Raw genomic sequence first — 21,660 nt, 5'->3', positions numbered from 1 at the left:
GAATCAGAGAACACTGAGATCCTAACCACTGAGCCATCTCTCCAGCCCCCACTCATCTCCATTTGAGTCTATAAATGATGGCTACCCAGGCTGACACAGACACCTTCTGAGCCTACATCACCAAAGGAGGTGTGTATCTCAGGTTCAGAAACCTTTTTGTTTGGTGGTTTGTCTTGAGACAGGGCCTCACTATATTGCACTGCCTCTTCTGAAACTGTGTAGACAAGGTGAGCCTTGAGCCCACACACAGATGCCTGCCTGTCTCCAAGTGCTGGGATTAAAGGTGAATGCCCACCGCCATGCCTAGCTTGAGTTAAGAATCGTGAGGACTGTGCACGGGAGGCTTGTACAGGGATGAAAGGGATGGTGGTTTACTCTCACTTTCAGCACATGGAGAGATTCTGTAACGAGGTAAATATTTGGAAGAGCCTAGTTCCTTTAAACTACATGACTCTTTAGATGAGAAGTAAGTGATATAAAAAGTTAGTTTACTATTAATAATGAAGCATCAAAACCCAGCAGGGGCAACAGGTTCATTGGAAAGAAATCAGATCTGACAAGAAATTAACCAAAAAATAAAAAGTGACAACATGATTTGCAAGGCAGACACGCACCGTCCCTCCTGGACAATATCCTAGAGGTTTTAGCTAATGATGGTACTACATGTATATCATCAATAAACTGTTGCAGTCCATGCTTAACGATTTTTAATCTGATAGGGTGTTCAAAGACGTTAGGTCAGCCCTGGCCTAGCAAAACTCCACTGAAGAGAGGCGGCAACTAAACCAAGTAGTCCTTGCTTTCGCGCTAGCTTCTTTCTTTTCTTTGCCTGAGGCAGGAATTCACTAGCTGGGTGCTTGTAACTGAACTCTGGTTCCTGTAAGGGCACTATTGAGTTCTTAACCGCCGAGCCACGGATGCTGGCCTGAAAATGGCTGTGTAGACCAAGCTCACCTCCAACTCACAGAGACTGTCTCCCTCTACTTCCCGAGTACTAGGATCAATGGCATATGCTGAAGGGACCCAGCTTGAGTGTGGCCATGGCTCTAGCGGGCCTTGCCCTTCTCCCTCGCTTCCCTTTGCTCTGCTGTTAGATTACATCCTAAAGCTGGTCACCAAGGTCCATTCCCTCATTTGGCCGCTTCTTCCTCCTGAGGCTGACTACCAAGGTCCAGCATTGAAGTTGAGCAATTAAAAGGCCCCTTTGGCTCACCTCATTAACATATCCAATTAAAATTAAACACCTCATCCTGACACGGGTCTTCCCCTCTACCTTTATAAATTGCCATTTATATAAACATTCTATGTTCCATACCTGCCTCCTCTCTATCCAGAGGCAGTCCTTTGTCTTCTGGGACAAATATCCCTGCCCCCTCTCCCTTGCTCCCCCCTCCACACCCCCGCCTCTCTTGTCCTTCTCTCTTATTCCCTGCCCTCTGTCCCTCTGGGGCAAATAATTCTCTATGCTAAGACCATGGTTTTGGGGGTCCTGGGTGCTATGCCCAGCCTATTTAATTCGGAGTCTGACGATTCGAAATCTGAACACCAGGAAAGAAGACAGGGGTGGAGAGAAAAATTGCAAGAATCAAAAGGGCATCTCCAAGAGACACGAGCTTTCCTTCATGCGGGAGAATGGAGGCTGGCAGAGCACCTCAGGTTGAAAGGGACTTTGCAGACACAAGAGCTAAGGGCACAAAGGCTAGCGCCCAAACAAAAAACGAGCTCACACAGCAAGCAGCAGTCACTACAGGCAAGAACGCACAGGCTACTATTAACATCTCACGCCCACCTAGGAAAAGCAGATGGGTCATTTAGAGAAGACTGCCCTTTGGGGATGTGCCGCCATCTTTCAGTAGTTCCCCAAAATGGCAAACAAGGGAAAAGAGAAGCACCCTATCTATGTTCTCTGGGCCTGTTAGAAAACATGTAGTTGCTCCTCTGGCCACATCTATAAGATGGGTGATACAGTAGACATTAAAGGGACAGATACTGTTAAAAAGGCAGGCCTCATAAATGTCACCGTAGCAAAACTACTATTACTATGTATGCTGTTGGCACTGGTGCAAACAAGAAAATTAAGGGCAAGATATTTTGTTTCTTTTTTCAAGGCATGGTTTCTCTGTGAAACCCTGGCTGCCTCAAACTCAGAGATCCACCTGTCTCTGCCTACTGAGTGCTGGGTTCAAAGGTGTGTACCACCAGCTCCTGGCAAGGGCAAGGTTCTTGTCAAGAGAATTAATCTGCATGTTGAGTGTACTAAGCATCCCAAGACTAGAGATGGCTCCCTGAAATGGATGAAGGAAAACCAGGCAGAAAAGAAAGGTGCTAAAGAGAAAGGTACCTGGATTCACCTGGAGTGCCGGCCTGCCACAGCCAGAGCGGCACGCTTCGTCAGAACTAAAGACAGAGATATTGGGCTGCTGGAGGCCATCCTTACAAATGCATGGCTGACTGGCTGATCAGATGAGAACAACAAACTACTAAGAGGTAAAGGTAAAGATGGAAAGGACTTGTTGAGACCTGATATGCCATACCTAAGTTACTCCATACTTTGTAAACAGTAGCTCTCAATCTGAGGCTTGCCCTCTGTGCCTCCATTTTGGGCCCCATTTTGAGTGCAAATGCAGAGGCAAGACGGTTCTGCACCTCGTGCATTTAGACCTCCCTAGTCTGGCACTAACCCATGAAGCAGACTGATACACTTTTTCCTAAAAGCAAAAGGAACCTGATCACCAGTAGACTGGGAAGATATAGGCATTTTTAAAAATCATCTTAGAAAGACTAAGCCTGGGGATTTATAGAACAGACTACATGGAAGAAGGATCCAGTCTGCTCACCTGTATCCCATAAAGATACCAAAGCCTTTCCATGGCTCCGTGGTCCTTCACTTACAGCTGTTTCTGCAGCTGGATTCAACCCTAAGGTCTGAGGCCTCATTTAACTGAAACCCCGCTTCCCTGCTCCCCTGGCAGTGCGTGTGTGTGTGTGTGTGTGTGTGTGTGTGTGTGTGTGTGTGTGTGTTGTTCAGGAAGGCCAGAAGAGGGTAATGGATCCCCTGGAACTGTAGTTATGAAGAGGAGTGAGGTACCATGCTGGGAATCAAACCATGGTCCTCTGTAGAAGCAACAAGTGCTCTTAACCACAGAGTCATTTCTTCAGCCCCCCCTACTGACTTTATTATTGTTTTCTTATCTGGTTGCTCTGTAACTCTGTGTTAGCTGTCTGCCTCCAGTAAGTCCTCTCTGGATTCCTGGAACCCTGTTGAGGGTTAACATGTTATAGGTACTCCATAACACAGGTGCATACATGAGCATGTGTGTGTGCACACATGTGCATATATTTATGAAGTGCAATGTGTGGTATGAGATTTAATATTAGTATTTAAGATTGGGCTAAGAGAACTTAGTTTGCCAATGGCCAACCATCAAGGAAAATAGAGACAACTTGTCAATAAAACTGGTGTAGCTTGTGACTTGTTATTCGATCAGTTCTGACACTGCAGAAAGACGTAACCTTGTCCACCTGCAGTTTCTGGCATAGCACATTCGAGCACACACGTGGCACAGCAGTACTCGAGGGCTTTCATGAAGGTTAACCAAACTAACACTTCTCAAGGAAGCAAAAACCAACCCACACCCAAACACTCGAAAGGAGAAACTTCTGGCCATGATCCAAATGTTGTCTCTAGGAAGATTAGATGAGCATTCTTGAAAGGCAGGAAAGCCAATTTAGCTGCTTCCAATGTCTAGTCTGAAGGAAGAGGCAGCCAGCCCTGACGTTTCTGTATGGGAAGTCTGCAGTATGGGGGAAAGGACGTTCAGCTGCGTTTTACCTAGCACAGCCGAACTTGGAATCCACCTTCCTGCTGCTGCTACCCAGACAGAAGGGCAGACAACTGGTCTGGGAAATTCTACTTGGAGTCACCTCTACAGACTTGTTCAAAACCATTAACGATATCTGTGTTAACTGGGACCACATTCCAACTCAGAGAATGTATAGGACGTAAAGGGACTGATTTGGGGCAAGCCTGTTCCTGACCAAGGTGTCCCCAGAGCCAGTTCCCCGGGGCTCTCTCTTGATTCCCTCCCCACTGAATGACGCCACATTCAATCTGCAGACACACACACCTTTTCTACCTGTTTCGGGAGTTAGGGAAGGTCTCTCTTGCTGACTGGACGGCAGAGGCGGGGAAGCAGGCTTCTTTTCTAGCACATCTTTCTCATCCCTCTTCTGCCCCTTCGGCTCGTCCAGCAGTGATGGTGAGGGTGGCTGGCTATCCCTGCTCTCCTGGTTCTCCTTGGCAGGCTCGCTGGGCTCGGAGTCGGGCTTCCCAGCTCGCCTAGTGAGAAGCTCCACTACGTGGGGTCTGCTCAGTTTGGAGAGTGGGGATGAAGGTGGAGTCTGGCTGGCAGGCTTGGGAGCCAGGGCCGGCTTCTGCATGGACAGCGGCGTTTTGCTCGCTACCTTGTCTTGCTCTGGGGCTGGGGGCTGGCCACTGGCCGGTGGAAGCCCAGGGTGGACTGCAGCAGCAACACAGTGACCGCTAGGATGGCTTTCAGCAGAGTCCCTCCGAGGGGCTAGGGCTGGCTTTCTCTCCTGGGGAAGGGATGGGCCTTGCTTGAGGAGCGTGGCTTCAGGATTTCTCTCTCCAGGAGGGGCGTCCCCATCCACGCTGTCTCCCGTGCTGCTGTACCTCTTTTTCTTCTTCTGTTCGGCCTGTTGGTCACAGTGGAAGCGCAGGGAGTAGTTGGTCCTTCTCAGTTTTATTCCAAAGGGCGAGGTCTTTTCCTCACCTCCCGGCATCGCAGGGTCGGGGCTTCCTACATCACTCGTGGTCTCGCTGTCCAAGGAGGTCGTGGACTCTGTGCGGGACGCAGCTTTCTGTGGAGAGGGCAGGCCCGGGACGAGGAAAGATGGAAGGTCTTTGGCAAATTTGCATCCGTCAGTGGTGTCTGGGGGTTCCTGGCTTACCTCTTGCTTCTCCAGGTTCCTCTGGAGTTCGGGAGCCCCTGCAGGTAGAGGCTGGGGTGTCGCCTCTTCGCTGGGCGCTGGCCCTGGCTTTTTCCTCACGCTCTCGCCGTCCGTGCTCTGTTTGAAGCTCTCTGCGCCGCTGTCTGAGAATTTCTGCCAGGCAGGCATGATGGAGAACTTGGCGTTGACTGGCGGCGTCTTGCGTACGTTCCCTCGGGAATCGCACCTCGCTCGGGGCGCTGGCTCGTCCCCGGCCCTGGCCGGCTCTCTGTCGCCACGCTGGTCGCCCTCCGAGTTCTTCAGGATCCTGGATCGAATGGAAGCCCACTCGGCCAGCGCGGCCGCGTTGCTCGGTGACTCTGGGGCAGGCTTGGACTTCCCGCCGCCGGCCCTGGGCTCCACCGTGGGGACGTCCGCTGGGCGCTTTTCTTCTGACAGGCCCAGGAGGGACTTGCACGCCGAGTCCTTGATCTGGCTCAGGTTGACCGCAGGGCCGCAGAGCTGCGCTCCGGTGACCAGAATGGCCGTGTGTGGGATGCTCAGCGCCGAGGGCAGGGCGTGCGAGGCGGCACCGCGGGGCGCGGGCGGTTCCTGGGCCGCAGGGGCGAGGCTCGCGTCCTTGGCGGGTGTCACCGGGCTCAGGTTGACTTTGGGGAAGAGAATCTGCCTACTCCCGGAGGATACCTGAAACGTGTAGGGCCGGGGCATGGTCTGCCGCTCGTCCACCTCCTGCCACCGGAGCTCCTCCACCTTTCGATCGATGTCTGCAGCGGTAGCTTCCTTCTCCTCCGGGGCCGGCGTGCCTTCCTTCTGTCTCTCTTGAGGCTGCGGATTGTCTATCTGCGAGGCTTCTTTCCCTTCCACGTCTACACCGTCTACACCACCGAAGTGCGCGCCCAAGTCTCCGCTCTGCTCCACCGGCTCGATGGCCATCTCGACCTCTCCTCTCTGCTCCTCGGGGATGTCTCTCTGCCCTGCGGATACCAGGTCTTCTCGTTCCCCTGGGTTCTCGAGGTCCCGCTGCAGTGGGCTTTGCTGGTCAGCATCATCCGTTAGCCAAGGCTGGCTCTCTCCTTCTGGACCCTGCGAGCCTTCCTCCACCAGTGGCTCTGGTGCCTCCTTTTCCCGACCTTTCAGCTCTTCCATGCGCTTGGCCTCGTCCTCCTCCTGCGGCATCCTCTTGGCTTCCTCCTCCTGGGCGCGCTGCCTCTCCCGCTGCCTTAGTTCCTCTTCTTGTCTTTCAGCCTCGTGCTGCCTCAGTTTCTCTTGCCTCTCAGCCTCCCGCTGCCTTAGTTCCTCCTCCTCCTCTTGCCTCTGGGCTTCGCGCTGCCTCAGTTTCTCCTGCCTCTCAGCCTCCTCGCGTTGCCTCAGTTCCTCCTCTTGCCTTTTAGCTTCCCGCTGCTTCAGTTCCTCCTCCTGCCCCTCGACCTCACGTTGCCTTACTTCCTCCTCTTGCTTCTCGGCCTCGCGCTGCCTCAGTTTCTCCTCTTGATTTTCGGCCTCGCGCTGCCTCAGTTCCTCCTCTTGCCTCTCGGCTTCGCGTTGCCTCAGTTCCTCCTCTTGCCTCTCGGCCTCCTCGCGCTGCCTCAGTTTCTCCGCCTGCCTCTCGGCCTCCTCGCGCTGCCTCAGTTCCTCCGCCTGCCTCTCGGCCTTTTCCTGCTCACGCCTGCGCTCTTCTGCCTCCAGGCGGGTGGGGTCATCGGCTTCCCCCAGCTCCTGCTCTGCACAGCGCTGTTCCTCCAGACCAGACTGAGGCCCTTCCTCTGGAGGTGCCTTCCCTGCCTGTAGCAACAGGCCTACCTCTTCAGCCTCCTCCTCCTCCTCCTCCTCCAGCAGCTCCTGTCTGAGGCTCTCCTCCCAAAGCCTCCTCTCCAGCGCCTGCCGCCTCTGCTCTTCCAGGCGCCTCTTCTCAGCGGCTTCAGCTTTTTGCCTTTTGCACTTGGCTTCGAGTTCCCGCCAATAGTCTTCCTGCAGTCTTTTCTCCTCGTGGGACTCCAGAGGTTCTGGTTCCTCTCCTTGTGCAATGTGTTTGTCTTCTCCTAGCTGCCCGTTCTGGTCCAGGGAGGACTGACTCTCAAAGCTGCCTGGTGCATTCTGTCGGTCCTGATGTGAGAAAGGAAAGCACAATTAGCCTTTTCCCACACTGCTCTAACTAAGGTCCCAGCCCCAGCGCTGGTGATTCCCAGTATAGACACAGCAGTCCCTGCAGTGACCATGACATTTAAGCCTCGTTTGTCAACCTGACTGGGCTTAGAATCACCATGGGAATGCGCCTTGGGATGTTTCCTGAACAGCTTAAGTGAGGTAGGGAAGGCCCAGGTTAAATGTGGGTCTTGGAAGGAGTAGGAGGGAGAAAGCAAGCTGAGGGCCATTCTTCGTTTCTGTTTCCCACCAACTGGCGTGTGCATGCGCACAATGTGGCTGCTGCCTCACCTTCTTGCTGCTATGACTTCTGGACCTGATTGACTGTACACCCAGACCATTAGGCAAAAGAAACCCAGATATTTTGCTTTTGCCAGATATTTGTCACAGCAATGGCAGCGATAACTAATATATCCCCTGTATGAAAGGTTTCTCGGCCACCATTTCAGTTGCCTTAGGCAACTGTGTACAATTCAGGGCAATGGAATTTCCAGAAACAATGTTTCAAACAACTTAGTTTGGTATGTCATTATGATTGTCTAATTCATTATTGCTGTAAATCTTTTTTTACCATACCTAATTTAGGAATTAAACCTTATCGTATAAAAAAACCTTTATTGTATGTACGTATGTACCTGTTTTAAGCACAGGATAAAACAGTATATATAGGGTCTTAAATGTTTTCCTTCCCAGGTGAATTCAGGCATTGGTCACCCACCCAAAGCAAGAGGAGTAGAGGGAAGAGAGAAAAGAATATATTTTGTTGGCCCCCTAGCCCCTCCACTTGCCATTTCCATTTTTTCTCTTAGGTTGAATTAATATCAGGAAAGACAATAACCTGGCATTAGGAAGATAAGCAACAAAAGGGGGGGTGTGGATTTAGATTTCAATGTTGTCCCCTGAAGCTTGTGGCTTAGAAGTCCAAACCCTAAAAAAACCTCACCTAAACAGAGCTGGTCTGCTTTTGATACATACACTGCCCCCACCCTCGGCATCTGGTACTTTCTATAGGCAGCACCCTGAGGTCCTCCTCCTTGGGCCATGGAGGGTACCCAGGCCTGCTTGATCCCTGTAGACTCAAGTCCCTGATAAGGAGAGAACTAGAACCTACTATAGCAGCACAGCACGAAAGGTAGACTTAGGGCCTGGCAGGAAGGACACCTGCCTCACCTGCTGAGACACTCTACACACCTGGGCAAGCCACCTGTGCTTCCTTGACACCCTCTGGTTTTTTGGCTTAACAGAGAGTTTGTGCTTGGCAGCACTGTTGTCCAGACGAGCGATGGCCAGGGGGATGGCGTCGAGGTTGACACTTTCGATGGTGCCTGCAGAAGAGATGTGCCTTTTTGGCCGAGAGGGTTTAACCGGAGCAACCTACGGTACAGATTAAGATATAAAAAGTCAGCATGGATCAGAACACGACCCAGAGGGAATCCAACAAAAGCAGTACCCACTGGGCTCTGTTTGCCCGGCTTAGCCCAAGGAGTGTGTGTGTGTGTGTGGGTGGTGTGGTGTGGTGTGTGTGTGTGTGTGTTTTAATGAGAGTCAACGTCGGTCCACAATACAAAATTTCGAAAAATCACAGCCAGTTCCTAACTAGTTTCTGAGGTGGGAGAAAGCTGGGGAGTTTCTTTTGCTTGCAGAGGATAAAGGGGCACAGGGACAGGCCAGAGAAACAGGAGTGGGCACCACAGCCATGGACATGGGGACAACTCTTACAAGTCTCAGCAAGTTATTTAAAAGGAGCAGGGGATGAAGCAGAGAGGAGGAGGTAATGGGAGAGGGCCTGGGAGGGAAGGGACTGGGAGGAACAGGGGGTGGATATGATCGAGATATGGACACGTGTATGAAACCGTCGTTTTGACATGCTCACTTAAAAGTCATAGACGCAGATACCAAAAATATGATGAAGTGCTCTGGTGAAAAAAAATCACCAAGTGGCAAAACCATGACCCAGGGGTAAGTGTCATTCCCGGAAGGACACTGGGAGAGCCTGCAGTTCTGGAATAAAGGTACATTCACTAAGAGACCACTCCCCACCCCAGCATGGAGGCACACTTGTAATCTTAGTGTTTGGGGGGTGGAGACAGGAGAATTAGGAAGCTCACCCTTGGCTATGTATTGAGCTCAAGGCCTGCCTAGACTACTCCAGACTCAAAAAAATAATTTAAGGGGCTAGAGAGATGGTTCAACCGTAATGACCTGGGTTTACATCCTAGCACCTACACAAAGGCTCACAACCATCCATAACTCCAGTTCCAGGGGATCCGATGTGTTTCTGACCTCCATGGGCACCAGGCATGTGTATATTCATAAACAAGACATAAAATGAATACATCTTTACAAAGAAGCCTTAGACAAACTGCACACATCTAGAGAAGTTAGTGGCCATGGCACAGTCTCCGTCTCAGAGGATGCATTGAATGATGGTAGGAAGCCACACCGGGAACTTAGAGAGCAGAGACATATGGTGTGTAAAAGGCTCCCGTGCCAGTGTCCAGCAGGGGGCGCTCACCACTCTCTCAGTGTCTCACCAGTAGCTCGGCACGAAGGCCAGCACGGGACAGGGCCAGGCTCGTGAACTGTGCACCTCGGTATGTGTAAAGTCCGTGAGGTTTGCATGCAAAGGGTTTGCATTTTTTGCAGTTACCTTCCACATTTATTCACAAAAGATAAACGACAATTCTAATCAGCAAAACCTAATTAGTACACACAAATTCATGAATTAAAAAGTACGGAACAAATATTTTCAGTCTTTGGCCTTGTAGCTTTCAACTGTTTATGATTACTTTTATAATAGACGAATTAAATATTTCCATTCCCAAGAGTCACATGGGGTGTGGGGCGGGGAATAACAGAGGCTCTGGGACAGACGGAAGTCAGGGCGGGGCACTCAAAGCTGAGATCTCCATGCTGGGCTTTGTTTCTGGACATCCCCACTGAACCTCATCTCTGTCTGAGTAGCAGCTCTGCTCACAGTCACCCCCAGCAGAGCTGGTCAATGTCACCCTTCAGTTTCTGCAGAGAAGGCCTGCCCCATGTAGAGATGAAGATTCTCATCAGAGAAACCCAGCTCTACAGAATGCGTGCCCTGGGTGAAGGGTCATTCATGTGTCTGTAACCCAAGCTACTGAGGATAGAGACAGAAGGAACACTGGGGCTTGCTGGCTAGCAGTTTTGCTCCTGTTTCAGTGAGAAGGCCCTGTCTCCAGAGACTAACACAGTGAGAGATGGGACTTCTGATCCTCTCTATGCATATGCGTAAGTGTACCTCCTCTCTCTCTCTCTCTCTCTCTCTCTCTCTCTCTCTCACACACACACACACACACACACACACACACACACACACACACACACACACACTCACACACACTAAAACACACAAGATAATAATAATAAAGGGGATATTAAAAGTGAGTGTGTGGGGGTTGGGGATTTAGCTCAGTGGTAGAGCACTTGCCTAGCAAGCGCAAGGCCCTGGGTTCGGTCCCCAGCTCTGGGAAAAAAAAGAAAAAAGAAAAAAAAAGTGAGTGTGTGTAAAAGCAAAGAAAGTTAAGGTTGGGCTTGGGGTCTGTCTCTTATGCAATAGAACTCTTCCTAACAGTCTTTAGTACCTGCAGGCATTCTAGAGTGCCCTTCTCAATGGATTAACAGTGTCTTGAAGTACACGATCCATTTGCATTTAGGGAAATGATCACTGTCTAAAACTCCCAAGGCATTATGGGAGAATGGCTGTTCTTTGGAGCAGGGCTCGGGAGTCTAGCAGTTGTGTTGCCATGGAAATGGATGCTTTAACCTTGACCACTGGTTGCTCTGGTTTATGAACAGAAAATGAAACAGCAGATTTAAAAAAAAAAAAAAGGAAATAAAAGACTAAATTAAAAAGCTCAAGCCGCATTACCTTCTCCTCCATGTCGCTTCCGGCTTCAGGTAGATTTAGAGGACTTGAGGAACTTGGTGTATCACTGGACTGGAAAAGAGAGCACTCGGAATTAAATGTGGGGACAGGAAGTGCTGGGCAAACAACCTGTACAGTCTATGCCTGATCAGGGTGGCCTCCGGCTCCACACAGGGGAGCTCCTGTAACCAACAGGGATCACTGAACTATCTGGGCCATGGAGGGGCACGCGTCTCCATTCCCTGAGTTCTGCCTGTTTCCCACCTGCTTAGTTCCTGGACTTAAGTTCTCATGTTTCCTTCCAAGGCCTAAGAGAAGCTGCAGGGCTCCTTAGCAGACACCTCACCCGGGAAATGGGGCTGTATCACACACAGATTCAACCTCGAAGCTTTTAGCTTTCGGACTTGCTGGGAGCCTTCTTCCTTTTATCCCCGAGACTCCTCTGCGGGAGGTGAGGACGAAACACCCTCTCGTGGGAGACACACCAGGCTTGCACTAGAAACATCCCCAGGTCACACACACCGTTAGGATGGGGCAGCTATACTCCGGCCTTGTGCCGGTGTGTCAGCTTGCCTGGGCCACTCTGTGCTGCACAGTTTAAAAGGTGTCTAGACACAAAGTCAGGGCTTTGTGAGGTGAATTGATGGGTAGAGCAGACCTGATGGCCTGAGTTTAGTTCCCAGAACCTATGAGGCAGCAGAGGCAGGAGAGAACTATTCCTATGAACTGTTCTGAATCACACATGTGTGCCATGGTGTGCAAACACACACACACACACACACACACACACACACACACAATTAAAAAGAACATACGTCAGCTCCAGACACTTCCTTGCTGGCCATTACTACTCAGAAATGATTCAAAATTCAAAACGGGACTCTCCCTCTTCAAGGTTTCCAGCATCTGGCCCTGGCGTCTGCCCTCCCCAGCCGCCATCCAGCCACACTTGACCAGCTTCCTGGTCTTCTTTTTCACGATCAGCCTGCCTTACTCCATCTCGTCATCCCATGGTCTGTTCCCGAGCACGTATCTAAAAAAATCCAGCCTCTCTCGAACCAAGTTACTTACTGTCTGGTTCTCGGCATGCAGCATTTTGTTTGATCTGGAACGATTATCTTTACTTGCATGGTGACTTGTGTGCTCGGTGACATTTTCTCATTAGGATGTAAGCCACCAGCGTCCCTCCCGTGACAAATCTCACTCATCTCTCTACACCCACATCTAAGATAAGATCTGCGAAGCAAAGAGCCTCGCTCTTTCCTGAGGCCACAGCACCTCCCGCTGTGATATCATAAGTAATAGAGCGAGGACATCCTTCAGTCCTCATGAATTCTGTGCCAAAGCAGTGGCGGCAGCTGCTGCTGAGTCCGGAACCGGACAGGTGGAGAAGAGCGTTTTAAAACCCACCAGGGCGGGACACTGGTTCCTGCTTCACACACCACCCATGGGTCAACACGTAGGTGCCAGGGTCATCATGGCCTGGTCTCAGCAGAGGTGGCAGAAGGCTGGGCTGTCCCTCTTCACTGCAAACTGCTTGTCTTGGCTCCTACTCTTTGGACATATTGGCTGATCATAGTTATGTTCTAATAACAAACACCTACGTTCTGGAATTCGGATAGGCCAAGGATAGAAAACACTTTTAGAAAGACTCAAAGTGCACCTGTCAGTAGAGAACCCCGGACTCTGACTATTCAGAGGACTTCCGGTTCCTTTCTCCTACACGTAGGCACCCCTTCTGCTGCTGGGAGAATTCAGGATCTAGTCAAAGCACTCCCTGAAGAGCGTCATACACCACATTTAGACAGTGCGAGGTGCTGGAATAGGACTTTCCACCTTGAGGGGACTTCAAGCTGGCCTGTGTCACTATCTCACGGGACCCCACTGCTTTCTTTTCCATTTCTCTTAAATTAGTCTAACTGGACAATCATCGCTCAGTGCTACTCAGCTGGCAGTCTCCGAGTCCAGGGAGGACAGAGGTGGCACTTGCAGTGTTAGATACAAAGAAGCCAGAGTTTAGAGGAATGGGAACAATTTTACAAGAACCGATACAGATGGAAGCTATAAATGGGGACGTATAGAGGACACAATCCATCCTGGGGGGTGAGGCCAGGTAAGAGCACCCCACTCCAGCCCCACCCCAGCCAGAAACAGCTCATCTACCCAAGCCTCGAAGGATGTATAGAAGGCCCTGGGCAAGAGCATTGCAGAGGGGCCGTACCTTCCTCCTCCCCTCTTTCTCGTTGGTCCTCAGTACCCTCAGGCCACAACAAAACTTCTCCCCACTTTCTCTCCATAGCCCTTCCAGTGTAGATTGTAATCAGATTGCATCAGATGCCACCATCCACTGCCTGACATTATCAGAATCAAAATTTCCCCTGGAGGGGACTTACTTTGTTCTCCGTGTCTGAGAGGACAATATCCTGCTGAGTCACAATCTCCATGGGACTGGTGAGGACGAAGTCCTCCTCTGAGCTAGCGTCTGCACTGCCTGCCTTCTTCATGGGAATGACGTTAGACGGCCGTTGCCCAAACTTGATGTTCTTGCCCAACTGTCGCTGGGGGGGGAACAAAAGGAAGGCATTCTGAAACACCAAGGTGAGCACAGCCATGACCAGGTTCCCTGGCATCGACAGGAAGCAGCAAGGGAGAGAGGCTGCCGATCAGAGGCACTGCCATGCCGAGGAACCTTGGAGCAGTCTGGTAGTGAGTCCACTTGTTTCCATGTCTAGAGCCCGAGCTTTTAAAACTCCAGCCACCCCTTGTATGGAAACGATGTCGGTGTCCAGTGGGTCCTGGAACCATGTTTCAGAACCGAGGTTGGAGATACATGTTTTTAATTTTTTTGACCCATCTATAAATCTAAAATCTTTTTCCATGTGCGAAGAAATTATACAGAAGATAGAGATGTAAAAGGTAGGATCCATGGGGAGAAACCATGACTCTTAGGGTGGGTACAACATGAACTCCATAGCCACTTCTGGACGGATACATTCCCCCTGTGGGTTTATACTTCTTCACTCAGCTTGTGAATGCCATGTCAAAGCCACATGCTGGGGCACCGTGGGTCACAGCTGAGGTGAAGAAGAGTTCAGGGAGACTTTCCTTGATAATGTCGAAATCACACCAGGGATGGGAATGGGCCAGTTTTCTTTCTTTGCTACGGTTACATATCACGAAATAGGGGCCACAAGGAACCTGGGGTGGGGGCAGGGAGAAAAGGGCCACAGGACTGATGACGGGCAGGTGAGAGCAGGTGAGAGCAGGTGAGAGCGAAAGGGGCAGCTGAGGGGAGGTGAGGAGGAGACTGTAAACAGTAATCTAAACAGTAGATCAGGCGAGGGCCATATTTAAAAAGGGAAACTGACTCCAGAAGTGGCCAGCGTCTCCTGGGGGCAAACTACCCCTGAGTCCTCCCCCCCCAAGAACCACTGCTCTAGAAGACATCCATATGTGGATCAAACGTAATGCAGTTTGATATCTAGCTTTAATCTGGCTGATAGTTCTAACAGAGCTTCCAGTACGAGATTTAGCATCTGCTCCAACCCTATACTGGTTAGTTTTCCTGAGCTTGACACAAACTAGAGGAACCTGGGAAAAGGGAACCTCAATTGACAAATTTCCTCCATGCACCTGTGGGCATCTGTGAGCGTGTGTGCGCGCGCACGAGTGTTCATGGGGTTTCTTGATTGTTAATTGATGGAGGAGTGTCCAGCCCACTGTGGGTGGTGCCAGCGCTGGGCAGGTGGTTCTGGGCTCCTAAGAAGGGGAGGTGAATTGGAGCCACCTGAGGAGCCTTCCTCCAAGGTCTTCCGTTCCTGCTTTGAGTTGCTACTCTGCCTTTCCTCAGTGACAGACTGTAACCTGTGTGATGACATAAAACTCTTCTCCCAAGTTACTTTTGGTCATAGCATCAGGAAACCAAACGAGGACAAACCCGCTCACTTTGCAAAACCTAGTCCAGGTTCCAGCAGGGAGAGGTGACTGACCCAAGCTCATGGGAAGGCTGGGGGCCCCAAAGGCATCTGAGCCCAGGTCTTCAAAAACATCCAGGGTTACAGCCATTGTACTTCATATCAGCTCGCATAAATCTGACAGTGTACTTCCCTCCTGCAGGGATAGTTACATAATGGATGAGGTGGCAATTTTAATGTTTCTCTAGAGGTCTTTGGCAAAAGAATCTCTTGAGGGAAATGTCTCCTCTCCCTTAGAACTCAATGGGACCAAGTCCACCCATGGTCAGCCAGCCCATCCCCCACCCCGGGCTTGCCCACTGAGCAGTGAAATGCATGACAGAGATGAGCCCGAGGACTTGCCCTCTCTGCGCAGCACACTCCACCCCCCAGCCACCAGCATGCCAGGTCAGGCGCAAGGGCTGGCACTCCGTCCGCTGAGATTTCAGCCTGTTCCCGGCCCCTGGCCTCACAGGAAAAATGCACACCAAAAGCCCCCATTCAGCAAGGGAAGGAAAGCTTCAGCAACCCCCAAAAGCTTGCAGGTTGCTGAAAAAGGATGTCTTCCCAAAACAAGTCTAGCAGGAATCGGCAGTTTAGTATCTGTCCTACGCAGGTCAGTAAGCAGCACAGGTGGAACAGCCGATGGGGTCAGACAAGAGGACAGGAAGTCACAGCCACAGGCCTGGCTCGCTCTGCTGCCCTGGGGTTAAGAGGGTGGATATATGGGTAGAGAGGGTAGGGGTGCTCCCTGTGGCCTCCCAACCCAACCTTTCCTAGGAGTGTTGGCCATGAGTCTGAAACTGTTCTAACTCTCCTTGGACTGGGGAGACTCCCATTGGCAGAGCCTTTTTTGGATACCAGATGGGGATGAGGGGGTTCATTTTTTTTTTTTTTTTTTTTTTTTTTTTTTTTTTTTTCTGAGACAGCATCTTGCTAGTGTAGCCTAGGCTGGCCTCGGAGCCTTAATCCTCCTGCCTCCACCCCCTGAAAGTGGGAATTACAAGCATTTGCCACTTGACTGCGTTTTCCTTCCATTTCAACCGATGAATTAGGAGTGGATGTCTTTGTGGGCTCCTGTGAAATTCAATACATGTGTACAACACATATAATACACATGCCAGGTGGCTGGCACATCCCTCACTGCACACATTTGCTACTTCTTTGTGTGGGGAGTGTTCAAAAGTTGTCTTTTTCTAGCTACTTTGAAACACACCATGTATCATTGACCATAGTTGCCCTAATGTGCTGTGGAACGCTACAACTTTATTGACTTCCTAACTGAAATGGGTCTGTTGATTGACAGAGAAGAAAGCCATTTCTTATACCTCCAGTGGAAGGGACACTCGAAATGCACTCCCTGGCATCACCCTTTATTGTCACTTGTGGGGTTTTGTCATTGTCACAAAAAGGACAGATATGCTACTTTAGGTGACCGGGGCTGCTTTTTAGAATACATTTGTTGACTAGTTCTGATGCTTAGGAGACAGGAAAGAATGTAGCAAAACACAGCCACAGCCCAGGTAGGAATAAAGTCCAATGGCAAGATGGCCATTGTGGCTACGAATGGGAAAAGAAAGGGCAAGTGAAGAAAGCCAGTTGATGGGGTAAGGGTGGGGGCGGTACAGTGCATTGAATCACGCTGGGAAATGGGGGGGGGTGTTAAGAAATGAAGGGGAGTTTGCATTCATTGTGTTCCTCCTGGAGTAATAGACAATGGTGCTGCTATCGAGAATGACAACGTGCTCTGTAGTGTAAAGGCTGACTTGACACTCCCCAGAAGAACCAGACTCCGGCTGCTGGCTGGGGACTGGAGGGAGAGGAACTTTGGGCATAGGTGATGGGCGCTGGGAATGGGACTGGTCTCTGTCCTGTGGTTTTCAGATAAGAGCTGGTGGGCCAAGGTTGGGGCAGGGCTTGGAGCCTGGTGCCCTAAGTGGTTGAGCTTCTGGTGGTCAAGGACCGGTCTCTCACACCCTGCCACACGCCCTTCTCCAAATATCCTTTAGGTGATTGGAATACTTTGATGTTCTGTAAAATGTATGGGCAACTAAGAGATTACTGCTAAAACTCCATCTGGTAATTTGAGGTGGCGTGCGAACTCTGTGTGAATAAATTATTTTTATTGCCTTCAGTTGCTCAGTATTTAGGCATCGCCATGAAAGGACCCATGACAGATGTGAGCAATTACTGAAAATTAGGCTGTTACAAGTTGGCCCCAAAGTTTATCTCACCCGCAAGCTCTGTCTTTGCACACGTCACGGTTATAACCGGGGAGGAGGGTGGAAATCGGTTTGTGTGCTGCTAATGGCTATGAATGGAGCTACTGTTGCGACTGGAATGTGAGCAGGGAGGAACTATATTTTACTCATTTAACTTGGACGGTTTTGTAGTATGGAAAGCTTGGGAGTGACGCTGCAGGAACGCAATCCATATTCATGAGGCTGGATGCTGTGGTGTGGAAATGCCGAGTGCATTGTATTCTGTAGCATTTTGCACTGCCAGTGTTTGGAATAGCTCAGATTATTTTTCCTGCAGCCATTTTATTCCCCTTCCCAAACCATGCCTGTAAGCACAAACCACAGAGGGAAGAAGTGTGTGCTGTCTTTTTGAGCAAACTGCGGGACCCTTCCATCGCGGAAGTGAATTCTCTTTTCAAAGGAATAAAAGGAGCATACGGATTTAGACACATGTTCTAGGAGGACTTGGCCAAGAGCGGATGTTTATTCTTTCTGCCCTTAGCAGCTGGAATTTTCCAGTTCAGTGGGAGATATGAGGCTACTAAGAATGGGGCCCCCACCCCAACCCCCACCTATGCCGAATAATCTGTGATACAAATAACATAGCCATTTCCCAACTAAAGTGTGATACAATTCTATAAATCACCTACAGGCACAGAACGGGCTTCCCCTAGTTTCACCAGCAGCTGGTACATACCTCACAGCTGGGCCTGACCTTAAATAGAGAGGCGTTTTCCCTTATCCGTGTGCCCAGGGTTACTATATAGGTAGGGCCAAGGTCATTGAGGCACAAACATAACCAAGTGCGAAGCTTTTAAAGCCACCATGTGCAGCAGCAAACAGTGTTTCACACAGACTTGAGGCTTTAAGACCTGGAGGACCCTTCAGGCTTGCCCATTGCATGCGCCTCCTTATTGTTCAAGTTGGGGAAACTGAGAGTCATCGGGATTAAATAAGCCCAAGGTCATATGACCACATGGAGGCAGAGGCCTGACTCAGACACTTCAGTCCTCTTGCGCTCTCTCATCCATTCAAATGGTATTCATCCTACTGGCTGTGGATCGAGTGACTTAGGTACCAGGACCTCAGAAAGAAAACTATTGTTTTAGTCCCTGTAACTAAATGTTCATTAAAACTCGTTCTCACGGCACATTTTTATACTCAGAAAAATGTGCACTTGCTCTTTTAGATACTGTGGTGATGTAGTGATATTATTCAAGACAGGGCAGGTTCACTGTGCTGTATGCCAGCAGGGGAGACTGGATGCTCCAACGACAGGTCTAGAGGCTAGGACATAAGCGGACACTAGGGGGCAATCTTTCCAAATGCAAATACCTTTCCACTTAGGATTATGAGTTCTAGTTTCTTAAACATTTAATTCTTTTGCTGTTGTTAAGTGATATTCTAGAGAATTTCATTCTAAGGGGACATTTAGATCATAGTGGCTAATAATCTATCCAGGACATTCACGGTCAAATAGACATTATCCATCCCCTTTCTCTTAAAACGAAACAAAATGAAACAAAACAAAACATCAGACAAAGACATATACAGTGACAGTTCCAGACATAGAAACACACATGCCTCGGACACAGCTAAACTCTCATTCCATGCTGCAGTCTATGAGGAGGCGGCCTCGTCTGCTTCCGACAGAGCATCGACATCGGCATGACGTTGTCGTGGGAAAATGCAAAGCACTCATGCAAGTGTATGAAGTCACTAGATTTGGGGACTTACCAGGAACATACTGCTTAGTCGACTGAAAAATAAAACACATCTTTTGGGAGTGATTCAGTTAAACCTTTAGGCCACTTAAAAAAAAAATCCCATTTGCTCTGACCATGGTCCCCATTCCCCACCTTGGAGGGCAAAACCCTTAATATTTCCAAAGTCGTCACCATAGAGACCAAAGGAGGCTCCTGGGTCCAGGGGCAAAAGCAGAATTAGGCAGACCTCTTACGACCGGAACCACGCACCAGTCATTTTCCTCTGCTCCCCCACTCCCCTTCTTGTGTTAATCCAATGGTCACTTCAGAAAAGTTGATGGCTTTACAACTTTGTCAGTTATGAGGTCAGATTACTTAAAACTATCCCTTCATGCTAAGGGAAATCAGTCACTCATATATTTTATTGAGTTTCTATTTTTTTTTTTTTTAGTACTGCACAATTACATGCACTGTGTACTTAAGTCTGCCTTTTAAAGCAAGAGTGGTATGTGGCAAATCTTACAGAGCAGACCACTGAAGGCAACAGGCCGTTATCTCCCCTTTAAAGAATCTCTTGAGCCCCCTGTAAACTACAGCTATTTCACAGACTGAATTCTGCGCAACATTCCCTTCAGTAAAGGGAAGCGATCGATAGGCCAGGGGCTCAGAACCTACCGGGGATTAAAAGACTGTTAATGCTGTCCCTGACTACTCCTATCCTCCCTCTTCAATGTGTGTGTGAATAATGACAGCTCGCTTCTTCGGAGTCTCAGAGTACAAGACCACCACTGCCAGCAGGAGCAAAAAGAAGGAATTCTTGCTCTGACGTGCTGGTTTTTGCAAGCTAGGCTGGTCTGGCTGTGTGGGCAGGAATCTGGCCTTGGTCAGTGGTAGCTGCAGGCATAAAGATCTAGGCAAGCTAGGGTGTGGTTCCAGGATGTTGGCTACTTCCTGGTTTCTCATACATCGCCTTGCACTGAGCCTATGACCATAGGTCATAAAATACTCAGCTTGTGCCCAGTAGAAACAAGAACCGGTGAAAAGAATAGGAAAGTTATTTTTGAGTGTAATGCTTCTTTGTATCAGTTCGCGGGCCACTGTTGTTTCTTTCTTTTGCTTTTCTCCTTCCCATTGGTTCCTTGATCATAATTCACTGCTATAGACATAGACTGGACTCTGTAACTCAGAGCCCTCTGTTCAAAGTCTACAGCAGGGTTCTCAACCTTCTTAATGGCGTGATTCTCTAATACAGTTCCTTGGGTTGTGGTGACCCCCAACCAAAAAAACTATTTCTGTTGCTACTTGAAAACTGCAATTTTGCTACTGTAATGAGGAGTAATGTAAATATCTGATATGCAATCTGTGAAAGGGTCTTTCAAACCCCCAAAGGGGTCGTGACCCACAGGTTGAGAACCACTGGTCTAGGTCGTCTCCAGGCACTCACGCCTCAGAGAAGTTGCTTGCCCTGGCACTGCTTCCTGGTGAGGGAAATGCTTCTGAGCAGTGATACGACTACATAATGACAGTCTCTGTTCATTTTTTTAAACCTTTCCTGGACCTACTCTTTTAACCACATCTAGTACTGCTTTCCCCATTTTCCCTGTGAGGGAGTCACCGGCTAAGTCAACGTTAAGCAAACTGCCTACGTTAAACGGGAGCTGCATTTACAGGCACACGGAGTCTCGCCTCTCGCCACCTCACGCTGGAGACTCATAGGATGGAAGTGTGCAGTGCAGACTCTGTGGACAGCAGCTCAGATGACTTAGTGGTTAGGAGCTTTTTCCCCACGTGCAAGCCTCGTGGCTTCTCTTAGGGACTTGTTCTCATGTCCAGTCAAACAGGAAGCAACAGTTGGAGGAGAGGAGAGAGGACAAGCCCAGGGGTGGGGGCGGAACAACAGTGCTAAGTGTGCCTCTCAAGGGGAACTGAGTGGGGCACAAGAAATCAAAGCTTTCTCTCCTGAAGTGACCCCTGACCCTCCCACTTCATCACTCAGGGACCAGCCAGGGACTCTCCCACACCCCTCCACAGAGGACGGGAGTGGGGGTGCGGGGATGGGGGGTTTGGGGTCGGGGAGTGGGCGCCTCTGACTCGAATCCTCCAGTCTCAAGCTGCCTTACCTGAAGAGTTTTGACTTTGCCCAGGATGCTGTCCTGTGACATTGCTTGAACTGTCTGCTCACTTTCTGCTCCCCCATCAGGGATAAAAATACTGTCATGAGAGAACGCCCGTGCTCCCATAGAACAGTTGAAGGACCTGGAAAGCAAAGCACGTGCTTCATTGTATTAGGCTGATAAATGTCTTCTCCAGATTCCGTTCTCTGGGTCCCCCCCACCCCCAACCCCCCATCTCCGAATTAAAGGACCCCCGCCCCCAACCCCCCCTCTCCGAATTAAAGGACCCCACCCACATCTCTCAGCTTAGTCAGAAAGTCCTTCGAGGCCTTCCTGCAGAGGGTTGACAAGGAGCTGGGTAGATGAAAGGTTCCCATGGGAATGGGAGAATGTGGCCCCAACAATCTCTCTCAGAACCATTCATGGGCGAGAACAGAACCGATGGTGCCGAGTTTCTAGCTGGAGGATCTGCCCAGCTGAGCTGTGAACTATCAGGTTAGTTCCAGAAAAATCTCGCTAACTAGGATCTATGGAGTCGCGTAAGATCTAAAGGAGTAAGAGCGTCTTTCGCTGTCAGTCAGACCGCAGTGCAGATATACAGAGCGAAGACTTTGGAAGAAGGGACTATCGAAGCTT

General features: G+C 49.9%; 1 protein-coding gene across 5 annotated transcripts in view; it reads right to left on the bottom strand.

Moving 5' to 3' along the window:
* The window catches only part of Cracd (capping protein inhibiting regulator of actin dynamics), a 28,400-nt gene extending 7,201 nt beyond the window's left edge, over positions 1-21,199 (bottom strand). Inside the window, exons 1-6 of one of the 5 annotated variants that reach the window (XM_032915886.1) lie at positions 21,031-21,199; positions 13,405-13,569; positions 11,015-11,083; positions 8,305-8,487; positions 6,575-7,074; positions 4,128-6,499 (exon numbers count right to left, since the gene is read on the bottom strand). In XM_032915886.1, the coding sequence (XP_032771777.1) occupies positions 4,128-6,499; positions 6,575-7,074; positions 8,305-8,487; positions 11,015-11,083; positions 13,405-13,569; positions 21,031-21,150 (3,409 nt within the window). In that variant the 5' untranslated portion in view covers positions 21,151-21,199. Of the gene's footprint in view, positions 1-4,127; positions 7,075-8,304; positions 8,488-11,014; positions 11,084-13,404; positions 13,570-18,941; positions 18,964-21,030 lie in introns of all 5 variants that reach the window. The other 4 variants (XM_032915885.1, XM_032915882.1, XM_032915881.1 and 1 more) reach the window with 4 other exon arrangements.
* Positions 21,200-21,660: the final 461 nt, after the last annotated feature.

This window comes from Rattus rattus, chromosome 11, assembly GCF_011064425.1.
Source record: "Rattus rattus isolate New Zealand chromosome 11, Rrattus_CSIRO_v1, whole genome shotgun sequence".
NCBI lineage: Eukaryota > Metazoa > Chordata > Mammalia > Rodentia > Muridae > Rattus > Rattus rattus.
This window is presented reverse-complemented; position numbering and strand designations above follow the sequence as displayed.